General features: G+C 46.8%; 1 protein-coding gene across 1 annotated transcript in view; it reads left to right on the top strand.

The window, feature by feature from the left end:
- The window catches only part of TOPAZ1 (testis and ovary specific TOPAZ 1), a 30,272-nt gene extending 26,450 nt beyond the window's left edge, over positions 1 to 3,822 (top strand). The window contains exons 17-19 of the mRNA XM_072329561.1: positions 1,256 to 1,459; positions 1,991 to 2,174; positions 3,548 to 3,822. Coding sequence (XP_072185662.1) covers positions 1,256 to 1,459; positions 1,991 to 2,174; positions 3,548 to 3,761 — 602 coding nt within the window. The 3' untranslated portion in view covers positions 3,762 to 3,822. The remainder of the gene's footprint in view (positions 1 to 1,255; positions 1,460 to 1,990; positions 2,175 to 3,547) is intronic.
- Positions 3,823 to 17,434: the final 13,612 nt, after the last annotated feature.

Here is a 17,434-nt window from a genome sequence, read left to right as displayed (position 1 = left end):
TGAACACTCCCTCCAAACTTGATGCCCTCTGCAGATTTACTGAGGTTGTCTCAATCCCCTCGTCGGGATCATCAATAGGGATGTTAATTAGAAGGGGCTCCAGTACCAATACCTGGGGGACAACGCTCATAACTGGCCACCATGTTTCCTGTCCAGCGGGACATTCCCTGTTAGCCAGGACTGTGGAAAGGTGATGGAGGGTGGATTGGCAGCCACATCCGCCCACTCCCTCAGCACTCTCGGGTGCAATCCAGCTGGCCCCGTGGACTTGTGAGTGTCCATCTTTCGCAGCAGGACCAAAACCATTTCCCCATGGGTTATGCGGGGCCTATTCTGTTCCCCATCCCTATCTACCAGCCCCTGGCCGAGCTGAGTGCGATCCCCATGTGGCTCAGTGGTCACACTTGGATGGGTCACACACATAAGCAGCAGGGGTCACCCTTTGTCTCACTGGTTCAGACAGCCTGGGTGTGAGCCCTTTGTGTTTGGCCCACCCTGTACTGTCAGGTGCATCTCTGGTACACACCTGCTTATTGTTAATGCTGAGCCTCATCATGCTCTGGCACAGCTCCTCGATGACATTGTGCAGCATGCTGGGTGTTGGAGCTGTGCTGCCGGCATCCAGAGCGGTGCACTTCATTGCAGAGAGCAGCAGAGAACTTCAAGTCTGCTCTGGCAGCAACTGCAAGAGTTCTGTTAAGGGTTGTGTTTGGTTTTGGTGGGCTGGTTGCCGTGGCAACCCTGTGCATCGTCCCACCCTTCTCTAACTGCCCTAACTGCTCCTGGCTTGTCTAGCCTGTTTTGGGTCAAATTTTACAGTGTAAAAAGAAACTGTCACAATAAGGTTGTCCCTCCTTGCCAAGTCAGTGATGAGCTCTCTCTCTGCTTTGGATTTGTTGCTCTTTCGTTTTTTGTAATTCACTCATGGTTGAGGGCAGTATCTCGTGGCCCACCTCTGCCTGCCGGGAGTTGGAGCTGTGCTGCCAGCATCCAGAGCGGTGCACTTCATTGCGATGGCTGGTACAGGCTGGGGCACCGCTCTCTCCTTGCTCTTCAGTTTAGATGACATTGCTGCCCTGGTGTTGAAGCTGGCCAACAGCGGGGCCAATGGGCAGCAGCGCAGCAGAGAAAGCTTCTGGTTTTGCAGATGGCAGCAACTGGTAGACTGCTGTGCTGGGTTGTTTGGTTTTGGTGGGCTGGTTGCAGGTAGGTTTACATTGGGGTTCACTGGTCAATATTGTTTTTTGCATTTCAGATGCTGTGGAAGTTTCTCAGTACAGCGGCGTTTTTAACAAGCTGTTGAAAGCCTGTTTTGAGAGCAAGAACCTTGGGGTCTCATCTTCTGCAGTAGACTTCATGCTTTCCAGAAACATAGCTGTTGATTTTTTCTTACTTAGAGGATTAATCACAGGTTTGGGAAGAAGTTGTTTGTGGAGTAAAGCTCGAACCTACTACAAAAGTAAGCTGCTTTGTAAACGTCCTTCTCTGGTTTCTGTGGGTAACGTTAGCAGCTGCGTATGTTGGTCTGAAAAGGGTGAGAGTGGTCGTTGTGAGCAGTAAAGAGCATTCTGTGTCGATGTTGGGAATTCCAGTTAACCAGGATGTTTACTGGGAAATAGAAATTACTGAATACTGCTTGGCACAAAATAAATGGAATTCAATGAAATGATCCATTTCAGAATTTCAGATGACGAACCTTGACGCGTTTAAAATGTTCATCACCTTCACATGTCCGTCTGGGCAGACTAGATCTCTCTGTGAGGCTTTAATGATTGCTAGTCGTTGTTAAAGGTAACATTTTACCGCGATGCTGATGTGAGTAAATACTTCTGGTTGTCTTCTGATAACAGGCCGTTTCCCAGATGGAGCAGTAAAAGGCATTAAGGTTTTGTGTTTTTTTTTCCCACATTCTTAGCCACGTGAGGAAGAAAACCGATCCACATTCAGTGTTGGCTATCCTAATTTCTTGCATTTCTGCATTTATTCTCAGCTGCTTTATCGTTGGGTTGCTACCCGCCGTTGCAAGGAAATTTACGTCACAAAATACTGCCGGTTCCTTTTTACGTGTCTGAGGTTGAGATGCTGTTGGCCATTGAATTATTCCTCGTTTCAAATGCCAGTGACATTCAAAGTCCAGGAGCTCATACTCAGAGTTTTCTAATAATACTGAAAAGGTGTGTAGTCAGATACAAACCTTCTGTTGTTGTACTTACCCATGTGGACGTGTAAGTAATTAGAGATGTTAATTTCTCTTGGTTGAGAGAGAGAATCCTTGTTTGTAAACTTATTGGAATCCTTCTTTTGCAAACTGGTTAGCGAGTAGTTTGTGTTTTTGGTTTTGTTTTTTATACATGTAGCAGAAAAGAAGTTGTTGCTGGGTGTTGCTGGCCTGTGTTTCCTGTCTGAAGGTGTATTTTGGAAACCAGGGTGGGTTGATATCTCAGTTGTGGTGTTGTAGTTCAACTGTGGGGTTATGCCTCGAATGGATTTCATGGGATGGGATGACTCAGCATCAAGGTGTGAAACTGCACAGCAAGGCTGCATTCCTTAAGAAAGATGCGTAGAGGCATCTCAAACTTGAGTACTCTTGTCTTCTTTTCCGTCTCTCCTTCCCAAGGACTACATGCGTTAATTTTGTTCTTGTGATGAGTTAAAGGATCTTTGTTGTGCTTTCTGGAATGCATTCCCTCAGACAATTTGATTTCTGGCAGGTTTTTCTGCTGGGAATGTTAAATTGACGTTTGGAACACTGGTTACATGAGGTGCGAATGGCAGTGTCCTGTAAAATGCATGTGTATCTCGCATGCGTCAGAGAACAAGAATCGGTCTCAGTTTTAAAAGTGATCAAATTATTGGGAAAATAGCTCTGTCCAGAGCAGCGTTATGAATGTGAGAGTTGTTCTCATCCAAAGATCAGTTCTGATCACACCTCGGTTATATTCTTCAGCTAATTTGGCACACAGGGAAAGGCAACACCACAATGAGATTGGTTTTCTTTTAGGGAATGTATGTAGATGTTGGAGATGCAGTCCCTACTAGGTGACAATGTCATGAGTTGGTTATTTTGCTTTTGCCGGGTTACTTAATGAATAAATTGTACTCTTGTTTAAACACAGGTGTGTAACTTAGTACATCTGTATTCCGCAGATGATCTCATGCCAAACATGGGGAATCCTTTGGGCCTGAGCACGTTAAAAACATCCGTGCCATTTCCAGTTCATGAAACAATTTTCATTCTTTTCCTGCATTTGCCAGCCCAGAGTCGAGCATTTTTTCAGGCAGTGTGAAAACTGCAGAGCTGCCCTGCACTGGCCTGAAATCCTATTACGTTTCAGCACTGTAAAATAGGTAAAAAAGATGACTTCTTCTAAGTGTGTATGTTCTTGAGAATAAGCAGCTGAAATTTGTCGAGAAATTGGCACCTGTGAAAAGCGAAGGGAACGTAAAGCGTTACTGTAATGGTTCTGTAATCTTGTTGCCAATATAAAGCATGAGGCACCGGGTGTGCACGTTGCATAATTCTGTGTTTTTGCAAATTCGCTTTCAGATGTGAAGACCAGGCAGCTGAGAATAGCAGTGACTACCAAGCGGGAAGGGAGAGACTTATCCTGGCTGCTGGTATATCTGATCCAAAGCTTTTTCTTCGGCATACGACAGTGAATGTTAATATGGAAGAAGTGTACAGCTTGGAGCTCACATCTGCCCTAAAATGGCTTAAGGAGAATATGAAATGGGCAGGAAAGGTCTGGCTGTTTCAGTAGTCATTAATTGCTGAAGTCTTGTGAGGGTTAGAGGTGAAAGCAATCATTGTTCAAAATAATAAAAAATACCAAAGGCAGTTCCACTGTGTTCAGACTGTACCTTACCGACTGAGAGCAAGGCTTCAGACCTCAGTTGTATTTTTAAATACTTACACTGATGATAATGCAGATGGTAGGACACTTTCCCAGCAGATCTCTGGATGGTCGTCCCACTTTACATAGATGTTTTTAGTGGCATCACTAGATGATGAAAAAGCTGTATCCTTAGGATCTTAACTGTCCTAGTTTATGGAGAATCTCAGACTTTGGTTGAGCGTTTCTGCTTTCTCTAAGTGAAGGGTTTTCATGTGGCTTCGTAGTCTGTAGAAACAGCATGTTTTCTTTTGTCTTATTTCTTTTATTTTGTGAGGCTGTTGTCCCATCCGTGTGCCCCTTAGACCTTCAATTCCCTATTCCAAAAACCCATAGTTCCTGTTTATTGTGGAGGTTATTCTTTGACATTATAGGTTAGCTTGGAACTGTGCAAAGTTGATGCAATGTTTTGTCTCCATCCCTTGAGTGGCATCTTCAACTGATGTGATGCAGTCTCAGTCAGGTCTGACGTTAGCAGGCGTAGCAAGCTCCCCACATCGTTGCTCAGAAGTTAGGAAGATGGAACTGATGCATCAGAATCCAGCTTTCTGTCAATACAGTTTATTTCTGTGTCGCCAGTATTAACGAGTAGGCAATCTAAACAGGTTTACTGTCAGTCTTATACTTCATGTTTCTTGAGCCCTCTTGGAACGCTGTACGAATCTGGTCTGTTTGATGTGTATCAGAGCTTCAGAAAGGTTTGTTGACCAACATTCTCAGTAGGGTTCTGGCAACAGAAACTCCATTGCTAAGTAAGGTGTAATGGGTGAGTGGAACTCCAGGAGCCTGAAAGGATGAGGGAATGTTCCAAAGGAGAAAGGTGCAACAAAAATGATACAGTTTTGCTAAGTCAGCTACTGTATCCATCTGTTTTCCCCGGGTGTAAGTTACTGTTTCTTAGTAGGTGAAAGAAGCTCTGTTAGAAGTAAAGCAACTCCCTTAATAGATGTCTTTCCCCCCCATGTGGGAGACAAAATGTATATTTGTTTGCAGGTTTTACAGGTGTGGAGAGCTTCTTCCAGGTAAAACAGAACGATGTGGTTTGGAAGACCTGACACAATTTTGTTTCAAAGCATTGGTAGTTTGAGGGTAATTTAAAACGCACATGTTTTGATGGAAGTGAGAAGTTGGGAAGAGAAGCTTGTTGGTTTAAACGGCGTTTCAAATTGTAGTAGGAGAAGGGAGGGCGGATCATCCTGGAGGAATTGTTGAGATGTTAATAAATGTTTTATTCTTTGTGTGAAACATCCAAAATTTCTGCGAATCAGTGTTGTCATTGAAATACCTAATTCCATTCATACCCGTGTAGTTCCTGTTCATAGGTGTGCCAGAGAATAAGCCGATGGCAAAGTAGAGGTGAAGAGTTTAACAACTTCTGCAGGGATCTGGAGTGTGATATGCCATGTGTGGAGGTTAAGAATGTCTGAAGTGAGTCAGACTGTGCAGTCTGACTCATTTCGCCATTCCATAGCACACACTGTTGCAAATGCTCACGAATAAATTGGGCTGAAGTTCCCAGCTGCGCATATGGCCAAGCTCTAACTATAGCCTGGAGCAGAGCTTGTAGTGGACAGACCTGTGTGCTGTGCTCAGGTCACAGGAGAATTCAAATAGGATGTTAGTGAGACTTTTACATGAGAAGAAAGAGTAACTTGAAATTTCTCTGCTATTGTGTTCAAACTTTTAGTTACCAGAGTATTAATGCAGTGCTCCTCAGCTTGGTAAAATATGTCTGTGTAGGCAGAGGTGTAACTAATGCACATGGTTATCCTTTCACATTCCGTGGATGTATTTTGCATCTTTGTCTGCTTTGTTGGCCATCTCAAGTCTACGTTTTTCAGTCTGTCCCGTTCTGCATAACTCTTCCAAATTGACCTGTATCCTAATTAGGATCAGAACATAATAGTGAGGCTTTCGGCCTCAGAGCTTGCGTGCCACTGGGTGTAATGGGGCAGGAGAAGCTGATAGCGAGCAGAGGCAGAAACCCTTGGCTGGTCCCTGTGCAGAGGGACTGTACAGGGGGGCCCTCTGTACATGTACAAGGTTGGCCCTAGCTTGAATTCCACAGATTTAGCCAAGGGAAGAACACTCACTCCAGAGGCAGAGATTGAGGAGCGGTTTAGAAGGGATGCACAGAACTTGGGCGGAGTCTGCTGGAAAGGGGCAAGGCTTTTGCTTATTGATGGTGCCTTGCATGGTGGGAGATTCCTTGAGTTCCAGGTCTGAAGCTTTCAGATAAGAAACCGGACCATCCGCTACAAGGGAAGTCATATTCAACAAGATCTACCTAAACACAGCGCATGTCTGAGAAGGAGGGGAGAGCTAGAAGACATTTGTGCAATTAGTTAGTTTTGGATGACCCGTTGTCTAGGATGAGTTAGCATTTCTTGCTAATGATGGTGCATTGGTGAGGGATAGATCTGTCTGCTTAAGAGGCAGTAGTTGTGCAGTTGTGGCAGTGTCAGCCTCATGCCCTGGTGTGGCATCTTAAAATAATATGACTACCTTAATTCCAACCCTCTGTGAGTCTGTGTGCAGTTCCACAGGTCAGTTGTGGCACCCCAGATGGGACTCTCACCAATCAAGGACTGTGTCATCCCGGCTTTGGATGTCCAGCGCACACTGGAATCTGTTCCCCCGGATCTCCTTTTCTCGGCGACCTGAGACTGATGGACACGGCCTTGTGCAGCAGACTAAGGTAGGAGGAGGGTTTGAGTCTCTCTGAACGCTGGCTTTGGGGTTGTTGGTTAGAGCCTCGCTAAGGTAAAGGGGGTTTGAGTCCCTCTGAATCCCAGTTTTGGTGTTGTGGGTCAGAGTCCTACTGCGGGCTAGAGCGCCATTGTGAGCGGGACTCCCCCATACTCTAGAAGTCTGGCTACCCGTATTCCCTCTGGGAGCTGTTGAAGGAAATGATTGGGTTTTGGATCTGATAGTGTGGGCAGTACTTGGAGTAGCTACAGGAATAGTAATTGGAGTAATGGTTGCTGAAGCATTCTTGTGTTTCACCCCTTTCTCTGACTTCAGTGAGCAAGCGTGACGCTGAGTGATGTGTGAATGAGACACAGTCTTGCTGTGAATCGAGTGTGGAGCCCTGAGTGCAGGATTTCACTGTCCTGCAAGGAAATTGACCAGAAACAGCAAAGGAGAATTGTTTGTAAAGTGTTGTATAAATGGGGCAGGGGACGAGTAAGCCTTTGCCAGGCAGTTTTCTTTCCCCAACTTCTTTGGGATGAGTTCTCTCCCATTGAAAGAAGTTGTCAGTGAAACAGCAGGAGTGTTAAAGAAGAACACCTGGATTAAGTATTGCAGTGAATGGTGGTTGTTATCTAAGCTGGAGGCTGGAGAAAAATGGGTTTTGAATGGTACTCTAAAACAGAAGACCATATTGCAGTTAGTGTTGTTGCTACGCGGGGAATTCACAGATGTTCTTCTTCTTGCAGAATGGGGCTGAGGTGTTTGAAATTGAAGCAACTGAAAGAACTCCCAGACCTCTACCAGGTGCCCAGAAGGAGGGAGGAGCCCACTAGTGACAGCGTTATTTCGCCATCACCTCCTGGGAGTCCTATTGCGAATGGCACTTCAAGTGTGGACAGTCCGCTCCCCCAGTTCACAATAAGCTACAGCAGATCCGGAGCCCTGAGGGATGTAATTTGGAAGGACATATCAAAATAGCCTGCAGGGTATTCTCTAACAGGGGGGAGGGTATGCAGAGATGGGAAAGAAAAGCCCTGGTGGCAGCAGGTTAAAAATGCTGTTAGACCTGAGTGTCTGACAGGAGTGGAAAGGAGGAGGGAGGGCTGGGGCTCTCTTCTGCCAGACTAGTGCGCCTTCTGTAAAACAGTATGGACACTGGCAGAGGAAGTGTCCTCTGAGCAATGACAGAACACCTCGGTGGAACACCAGCCTGGCCCCTTTATCAGGGGACCGATGGGGACCAGGTTGGTCTCCCCTAGCAGATAAGCTCAAGCCAGGGGAATAGGGTGGATGCTGGAGCAAAGTGTCCTGTACTAAATGAGTTTCCTTTACCTTTCATTTCTGTTTATTTACAGGTTACTGGAGCAACCAGCCATACTGAGAAGGCATTCTTGACAAAACCCGTGTATATCAGATTGGGTAAAACGGGGGGAGTGCATCAATTGTTATCCCTACCAAATTGGCCTAAGCCTTTATTAGGTCGAGATTTATTGAAACAAATGGGAGCAGAAATCACCTTTGAGAAAGGAAGGTTGCAGTTCGAGGTACGGGATGAAATATCTCTCAGGTGTCTGGGACCTGCACAAATCATGGGAAAATGGAAATCACGATACCCCCAGAAATAAGCACATCAGTTTCCTTCGAGGTATGGGCAACAGATCCTCCAGGGAGAGCCAAAACTGGCGCTCCCCATTGTGACTGCACTAAATGAACAGGCTACTCCAGTAAGGGTTAAACAGTATCCACTCAGAGAACAGGAGAGAAAAGGAATCGGGCCGATCATAGATAATTTGATCCAAAATGGATTACTGGTAGAGCGTGAATCTGAACATAACATCCCCATCCTCCCAAGACGGAAACCAGATGGGAAATATCAGTTAGTACAGTGTTTGAGAACCATAAATCATGTAACGCAGGATTTATAGTGGCTAATTCATATACCTTACTAACCAACCTGGGCTGGCATTTGTCTTGGTTTACAGTTATGGATCTCAAGGACACACTCTTCTGCATCCCCCTCACACCTGAAAGCCAGAGGTTGTTTGCCCTCGAGTGGGAGACTCCATCAAGAAGTAGAAAAACGCAGCTAACTTGGACAGTCTTCCCCAGGGATTCAGAAATAGCCCTACCATCTTCAGGATCCAGCTGGCTGAGGTCTTGGAGCTCTGGCACCGACCTGAAGGAGAAGGTATCCTGCTGCAGTACGCAGATGAGTTGTTGATAGCCAGAGAAATCTGAGAGGAGTGCATAGAATGGACAGAGAACCATCAGTGGGACCAGAAAGAAAAGAGGCAATGCTCCAAACCCGTGAACCACGGCCATCAAAAAAACTGAGGACCTTTCTTGGCGTGGTTGGGTGGTGTCCAACATCATTAACCCAGCTGACATCCTCAGTGGAGATGAGGGTGACCCATTTACCCATGACTGCATTGAGACTATAGGAAATGTCTACTCCAGCCAAATGGATCTTAAGGAGACTCCACTAGAGAGGGCAGAAAACCAGTATGCAGATGGGTGCAGCTATGTCCCCATCTGAGCGCGCAGAGGATGGAGGGTAGCAAGGTATGCGATTGTTAATGAAAATAAGGTGGTTGAGTCTGCAGCATTGCCTGCCGGGACCTCTGCCCAGAAGGGGGAAGAATTGTGCTTATCCGAGCCCAGGAATTAGCACAAGGAAAGATAACGAATATGTGGACAGACTCAAAATACACCTTTGGAGTTGTGCACGTGCATGGAACTGTTTGGCAAGAGAGAGGACTTCTGACTTGTCAGCTGGACCTCGGCCGCTGTGGTTGCTACCAATGGTGGCGAGCATCTGCACCTCTTGGCCAATGGTGTGAAGTCGTCCTTCGGGTTCTCAGCAGATTTCCCGTCTGGGGTGCAGAGCTTCTGCTTCCCGTGCAGAGTTGGACGTGCATGATGGCTGTTACTTCCTGGTTGTCGATCTGTTAGTTTGTACACAGCACGTCCCTTTATGTAGCATCTCTCTTTTGAGGCCTGTTTTCCCTCTGGGTTGGCTGCAAGGGGTTGTGCAGCTTAGGCTGGCAGTTTGTCAGGGAAGGAGCCCTAGTGCAATGTGGGCTCTGGTGCTTTGATCCTCTTCCTTGGTGGGATGACCCCATCTGCAAGATCTTCAATTGCAAAGGGATCGTCCATTGCCAAGAAGGATCTTTTTCTGCTTTGCTGCACTTGCAGATGTTTTGTTTTCTGTTTGCATTTCCCTGGTGCTTTCTGGGGCTGCTGCAGAGTTTCGACTTGCACTTTGTCTGCTTTGGCTGCTGTGAATGGTGTTGAGCATCTGCTCCTCTTTGCCAGTGGTGTCAAGTTGTCCTTCAGGTTCTCAACAGATTTCCCAATTGGGGTGCAATCGGGATCATTAATAGGGATGTTAAATAGAAGGGGCTCCAGCACCGAGCCCTGGGGGACACCGCTCATGGCTGGCCATGACATTAGAGTCTCCAGTCTAGTGGGACGTTCCTTGTTAGCCAGGGCTGTGGAAGGGTGATGGAGGGTGGATTGGCAGCCACATCCGCCCACTCCCTCAGCACTCTCGGGTGCAATCCAGCTGGCCCCGTGGACTTGTGAGTGTCCATCTTTCGCAGCAGGACCAAAACCATGTCCCCATGGGTTATGCGGGGCCTATTCTGTTCCCCAACCCTATCTACCAGCCCCTGGCCGAGCTGAGTGCGATCCCCGTGCGGCTCAGTGGTCACACTTGGATGGGTCACACACATAAGCAGCAGGGGTCACAATTTGTCTCACTGGTTCAGACAGCCTGGGTATGAGCCGTTTATGTTTGGCCCACCCTGTACTGTCAGGTGCATCTCTGGTACACACCTGCTTATTGTTAATACTGAGCCTCATCATGCTCTCACACAGCTCCTCGATGTCATTGTGCAGCATGCCGGGAGTTGGAGCTGTGCTGCCGGCATCCAGAGTGGTGCACTTCATTGTGGTGGCTGGTACAGGTTGGGGCACCGCTCTCTCCTTGCTCTTCAGTTTAGATGACATTGCTGCCCTGGTGCTGAAGCTGGCCAACAGCGGGGCCAATGGGCAGCAGCGCAGCAGAGAGCTTCAGGTCTGCTCTGGCAGCAACTGCAAGAGTTCTGTTAAGGGTTGTGTTTGGTTTTGGTGGGCTGGTTGCCGTGGCAATCCTGTGCATCGTCCCACCCTTCTCTGACTGCCCTAACTGCTCCTGGCTTGTCTAGCCTGTTTTGGGTCAAATTTTACAGTGTAAAAAGAAACTGTCACAATAAGGTTGTCCCTCCTTGCCGAGTCAGTGATGAGCTCTGTCTCTGCTTTGGATTTGTTGCTCTTTCGTTTTTTGTAATTCACTCATGGTTGAGGGTGGTATCTCGTGGCCCACCTCTGCCTGCCAGGCGGCTTAGGATTCCCTTGGTAAAATCCCTTCCCATTTGACTTTGGCTCTTTTCTGATGTAGCTGTTCTCCTGTGCTTTGCTTGGAACCATCTTCATGTGTGGATGTGTTCTCGAAAACAAGAAATAAGTCCCAAGTAGTAACAAGCTGATCTCCATCAGGTGTTCCTGACTGCACCGTGGGTTCAACCCAATTCATCCAGCATCCCGCCCGGCTTCTTAGCTGTCATATCTAGTCTTTCTGGCTGTCTTGGTATCCAGTGTTTCCTGGTGGCTGAAAAACCAGACGTGAGCCAGCAGTGTGCTCTTGCAGCTTGGAAGGCAAAGGGTATCGTGGGCTCCATCAGGAGAGGGTTGTCCAGCAGGGATAGGGAGGTGACTGTCCCTCTCCACTCTGCCCTTGTTACTCCGCATCTGGAGTGCTGAGTCCAGGCCTTCAGCCCCCAGTACAAGAAAGACAGGGAGCAGTTGGAGAGGGTCGAGAAGAGGGCCGCAAAGATGATCAGAGGGCTGGAGCACCTCTCCTACAAAGATGGGCTGAGGGAGTGGGCTTGTTGAGCCTGGAGAAGGCTGTGGGATGGCCGGATTGCAGCCTTGAAAGGCTAAGTAAAGGGAGCCTGTATACTGGGGGGGAGTCAACTCTTTGGAACAGTAGAGAACAGCAGGACGAGGGGAAGTGGTTTTAAGTTGTGCAGAAAATGAGATAGGATGAAGTGTTTGGACTGACTGCTGTGGCCAAACTAACTTTGGATATGCTGCGTAGGATATCCTGTGTGCCTTTTCATAAATAGTTCAGACATCCTGGAGCTCTAGAAGTGCTTTTCAGGCCATCGTCCCTTTGTGAATATCAGAGTCTTTTCTCTCATATTTTTGATGCCTGGCGGTAAGGATAGTAATATACGAACGTGAGCAAACTCAAACAGATGACAGAATTTATTAAATTCTAGGAATGTTTGACTGTAGAAATAATATTATGGGTAATGGTGTGGCGGGAGCTGTTGAACAATGGATATTGGGTTATTTGCCTACCGAATCTGAGAGTCCACTGCTGTTCATGACAGTTTTTCCTGTGCAGTTTCTTTCTTTTTCACTCCCAGTTTGGATCGTGTTACTGAAGTGATGTGCACAAATGTGTCTCCAAATGAAATCTGTGTTTTGTGTAAGTAGTCTGTGCTCGTGAGTATCACGGCTTTCTCAGACCTTTCCCTTTGCTCTTCTCATCCCTACGCTAGGGAAGGAAGGTTCTGGATAAACTGCAAGAGCTGCAGATACATTTTACAGTTCTGAAAGGATTTACTGGGCCAGAGAAGTTGGCGTCAAGATGTCAAATTGTTAATAATGCTGCAGAAATTTTTCTCAAAACAGAAAGTTTAGATGGAGCAACGCAGGTGTTGAGAGGTAGGCTTGTCTTAATTTGAGCAGTGCCATTTTTAGAAGATGGACCCTAAAACTGACAAGTGGATCTTTGTTATTAAAAATCTTTTTTATTAAATGGAGTGATAGCGGGGCAGCAGAAATAAACTATGCTCCATCTTTTGGGTTAGCATTCTTCTTGAAATGTGTAAGACGTCTTATCAGTAGTACAACATTGTGTAAGAGAGGTTTTCCTGGTATTCTGCTGTCCACGCTGTTCTGTTGAGGAGTGAATGTAGGGTTTAGGGCAGAGATGGCTGCTGGGAAGGTGACCCTGCCCCATGCGACTTTCCTTTGAGCAAGGTGAAACTGAGTGCAAAAGAATGTTCAGGCTTGAAGGATTGCAGTCTTTCTTCCCCCTTGCAGAATATTCATGGTGCAAACACAGCTTTTGAATGTTAAACTTTTATTCAAGAAAAGAAGAAGATAATGGCTTTTTAAAATTCATCCCCCCTGCAAAAGAAACTCAGAAGTACATACCAGAGTAGAAGGTGTTCTCTAACAACATGGATCACCTATATTTGCTATTCAGGATTAAGGAAATAAATACCTACACGTACATAGAAAGTATAACAACATGGATCACCTAAATTTGCTATTCAAGTTTATGGAAATAAATACATATACGTACGTAGACACTATAAGAACGTGGATCACCTAAGTTTGCTATTCATATTTATAGAAATAAATACCTACACATACATAGACACTGTAACAACACGGATCACCTACTTTTGCTATTCAGGTTTATGGAAATAAATACGTACACATACATAGACACTATACAGTAACAACATGGATCACCTGAATTTGCTATTCAAGTTTGTGGATATAAATACCTACAGATCTATATCAGGTAAGAGTTTTCTCTGTGCACTTACAGAAACGAATATAGTTTTATCTGATGTCTTTGGTTTTGATGGAAAATGATTCCTTGGTCATTATAGGTATCACAGAGTAAATGAACTATCATGTCCACATGGAAAGGAGACTGTCTAACAGTACAGTTTTGCAACTGGCATTACATAATGACCTGTGGCTGCCATGTTGTTGTGCAGCCTGTCTGCTTTTAGAGTCCTTCAGTGGTGGTTAGGCTGAAGAAGCAAGCAGGACTGGCAGAGGGGCTGTCCACCTGCAGCATGGCATGCTACAGGGTTGGCAGCGATGGGAGCTGCTGCAGCTGGTTGTGCAGCTTCGACTGTCAGAGTTTGCCAGGGAAGGAGCCCCGGTGCAATGTGGGCTCTGCTCGTTTGATCCTTTTCCTTGGTGGGATGACCTCATCTGCCAGATCTTCAATTGCAAAGCAGTCATCCATGGCCAGGAAGGATCTTTTTCTGCTTTTCTGCACTTCCAGATGTTTCGTTTTTTGTTTACACTTCCCTGGTGCTTTCTTGACCTCAACCTTTTCTTGCAGCAACAGTTCAAGGTGTAATTTCTCCGCTTTGGCTGCATTCAGGCCATCTGCCTTGAAGCTTTCTCGCTTTTTTTCGTGCTGGGCACCCGAAGTTGTGGCTGGAGTGCAGCTCAGCTGAGCCTGCTCATCAGCATTCCTGTTGGACTTGATGGGTGAGATGCTGCTTGTCTGTGGAGATGCTGCAAATGGACCTCTTCGCCTCTTGGCCTCTGGTGTCAAGTCATCCTGCACTTTGTCTGCAGATTGCCCATCTTGGGTGCTGTTGTTGTGCACTCTCCGACTGCAGAGCTTGCGCTTCATGTGCTGAGGTGGATGTGGTTGTTGGCTATTTCCTGGTGATTGGTCTGCTAGTTTTTGCACAGGACGTCCATTTAGGTCACATCTCTGTTTTGAGGCCTCGTTACCCTCTGGAGTCTGGAATCATACAATCATAGAATTGCTCAGGTTGGAAAAGGCCTTAAAAATCATCAAGTCACGCAGCAACCTAACCGTACTATACTGTCTCTATCAGCCCTCTGCTGAATCATGTCCCTGAGCACCACATCCAAATGCTTTTTAGACATGTCCAGGGATGGTGACTGAACCATCCCTGCAGTGCATAACCCCCCCTTTGTGTAAAGTTGCTTTTCCTGGTATTCAATGTAAACCTCCCCTGGCTCAACTTGAGGCCATTTCCCCTGGTCCTGTTACTTGTTATCATTGAGAATATACCAGCTCTGCTCACTGCAGTCACCTTCCATGTATTTATAGAGAGTAATAAGGTCTACCCTCAGCCTCCTCTTCCCCAGGCTACACAGCCCCACTTCCTCTAGTCGCTCCTCATAGGGCATATTCTCCAAGCTGTTCACAAGCCTTGTTGCCCTTCTTTGGACCTGCTGCAGCACCTGAAGTGTCCTTTCTGTACAGAGCTATCCAAAACTAAACTCAGTACTCAAGGTGGGACCTCACTGGTGCTGAACATGGAGGCAGGATTCCTTCCCTAGTCCTGCTCACCACACCATTCCTGATACAAGCCAGGATGCCACTGGCCTTCTTGACCCCCTGGGCACAGTGCTGGCTCACATTCAGCCGACTGTCTGTCAGTACAGCAAGGTCCCTTTCCATATGGTTGCTTTCCAGCCTCTCCTCCCCAAGATATGAAGGTTGCCTGGGTTGGTTGTGACCAAGATGCTGGACCCAATGCTTGGCTGTATTGAAATTCATAGAGTTTAGCCTGGCCCATTGATCAGTCTATCCAGGTCCCTCTGTGTCACCTTTCTCCCTCTTTGCAGATGAACACTCCCTCCAAACTTGATGCCCTCTGCAGATTTACTGAGGTTGTCTCAATCCCCTCGTCGGGATCATCAATAGGGATGTTAATTAGAAGGGGCTCCAGTACCAATACCTGGGGGACAACGCTCATAACTGGCCACCATGTTTCCTGTCCAGCGGGACATTCCCTGTTAGCCAGGACTGTGGAAAGGTGATGGAGGGTGGATTGGCAGCCACATCCGCCCACTCCCTCAGCACTCTCGGGTGCAATCCAGCTGGCCCCGTGGACTTGTGAGTGTCCATCTTTCGCAGCAGGACCAAAACCATTTCCCCATGGGTTATGCGGGGCCTATTCTGTTCCCCATCCCTATCTACCAGCCCCTGGCCGAGCTGAGTGCGATCCCCATGTGGCTCAGTGGTCACACTTGGATGGGTCACACACATAAGCAGCAGGGGTCACCCTTTGTCTCACTGGTTCAGACAGCCTGGGTGTGAGCCCTTTGTGTTTGGCCCACCCTGTACTGTCAGGTGCATCTCTGGTACACACCTGCTTATTGTTAATGCTGAGCCTCATCATGCTCTTGCACAGCTCCTCGATGTCATTGTGCAGCATGCTGGGAGTTGGAGCTGTGCTGCCGGCATCCAGAGCGGTGCAGTTCATTGCAGAGAGCAGCAGAGAACTTCGGGTCTGCTCTGGCAGCAACTGCAAGAGTTCTGTTAAGGGTTGTGTTTGGTTTTGGTGGGCTGGTTGCCGTGGCAACCCTGTGCATCGTCCCACCCTTCTCTAACTGCCCTAACTGCTCCTGGCTTGTCTAGCCTGTTTTGGGTCAAATTTTACAGTGTAAAAAGAAACTGTCACAATAAGGTTGTCCCTCCTTGCCAAGTCAGTGATGAGCTCTGTCTCTGCTTTGGATTTGTTGCTCTTTCGTTTTTTGTAATTCACTCGTGATTGAGGGCAGTATCTCGTGGCCCACCTCTGCCTGCCGGGAGTTGGAGCTGTGCTGCCAGCATCCAGAGCGGTGCACTTCATTGCGATGGCTGGTACAGGCTGGGGCCTGTACCCTGGGGCCCTTTCCCCTTGCTCTTCTCATCCCTACGCTAGGGAAGGAAGGTTCTGGATAAGCTGCAAGTGCTGCAGTTACATTTTACAGTTCTGAAATGTGTGGAAAACCATGCCTTTCATGCAGAAATGTGTGTTTCACTTTATAGAAATCATCTGAATGTATGGGAGCCCTCGTTTGCTTTTAGGAACCCACAGTTTTTCTCCTGGCATGCACACACACCTGCACTCCGCTCCTGCAGAGATGTGTCATGTAGAGCAGGCAAGCCAAGCCCATGGAGGAGAATGAGGCCAGAGGAAGCCATATTGCTTGTCCCGCTGAACGTGGTGGCAGCATTCATAATCAGACTTCTAGACTTTGGGCTAGAAGTCAGAATTCGTTCCTGTGCTCAGAAGGATGGGAGAAGGTCGTTGTCCTGGATCTGTGCAATGGAGCAGGTATCTGGCAGCGGCACCTGCTGCTCATCTCTCCCAATTGGAACAAACAGCACACTTTTCTTTTGAGTCAATTAGATGTATTCTTCTGTCTGCCTGGTCATGCAACCAATTTGCTTGTGTAACCAATGGCTTTAATTGGGAAGCAAAAACGTGCTGCACATTATGAACATCATGCAAATCCCCCAAGGGTTGTGAGACTGTTGATTTAAAGCTTCGCTGCGCTACGTGCAGTTCCTAAGCCTTGCCAGTCCTCTTTTTAGCCTTTGCTCAGAAATGCAATGGGTTGTATGCAGGTAGCTGCACTCCCTAACAGTTAATCTCTCTTTGTTCTTACACTCTGCAGCAGTAGATAGTTTTCCTCTTCTTTCCCCAGCAGTGAGGTCCTGTTACAGTGTGCAGTTAAGAGAATTTGGAGGGACAAAACAAGTATGTGTAACAGCGTGCTTTTGAAAGCTTACAAACCTTTGAATTTGTGATGCACGTTGTAGTAAAAGAAAAAGAATAGTGTGTTTTCATTGGGGATTTTTATTTATTTATTTATTTGTTTATTGAGAAAAGCACTTTGAGAAAATGCTTGTGGGTCAGATTAATCCTACAACATGGGCTGACTAAAGCAATATATGTTGCCAATACATTGAAATAAATAGACTAATCACATTTATTTACCTTTATGTTACATTGGTTCAAACTTGGATAGAACCCAAGTCTATTTTACCCATATTCTTCCTGTCGCTACCTCTGATATACCTGGAAACAGACAGAGAATGAAAATCAGAAATTATGTCACCTTCACCTTCTCTGTTACTGCGGATCTCATCTAGATGAGATCTAATGCATTTTGTGAGAGCGTTCAATGCCAGTGTTAACACTGCAGTTCTTTCTGTAGGACGAAAA

Source organism: Excalfactoria chinensis, chromosome 2 (genome assembly GCF_039878825.1).
Source record: "Excalfactoria chinensis isolate bCotChi1 chromosome 2, bCotChi1.hap2, whole genome shotgun sequence".
NCBI classification, from domain to species: Eukaryota; Metazoa; Chordata; class Aves; order Galliformes; family Phasianidae; genus Excalfactoria; species Excalfactoria chinensis.
This window is presented reverse-complemented; position numbering and strand designations above follow the sequence as displayed.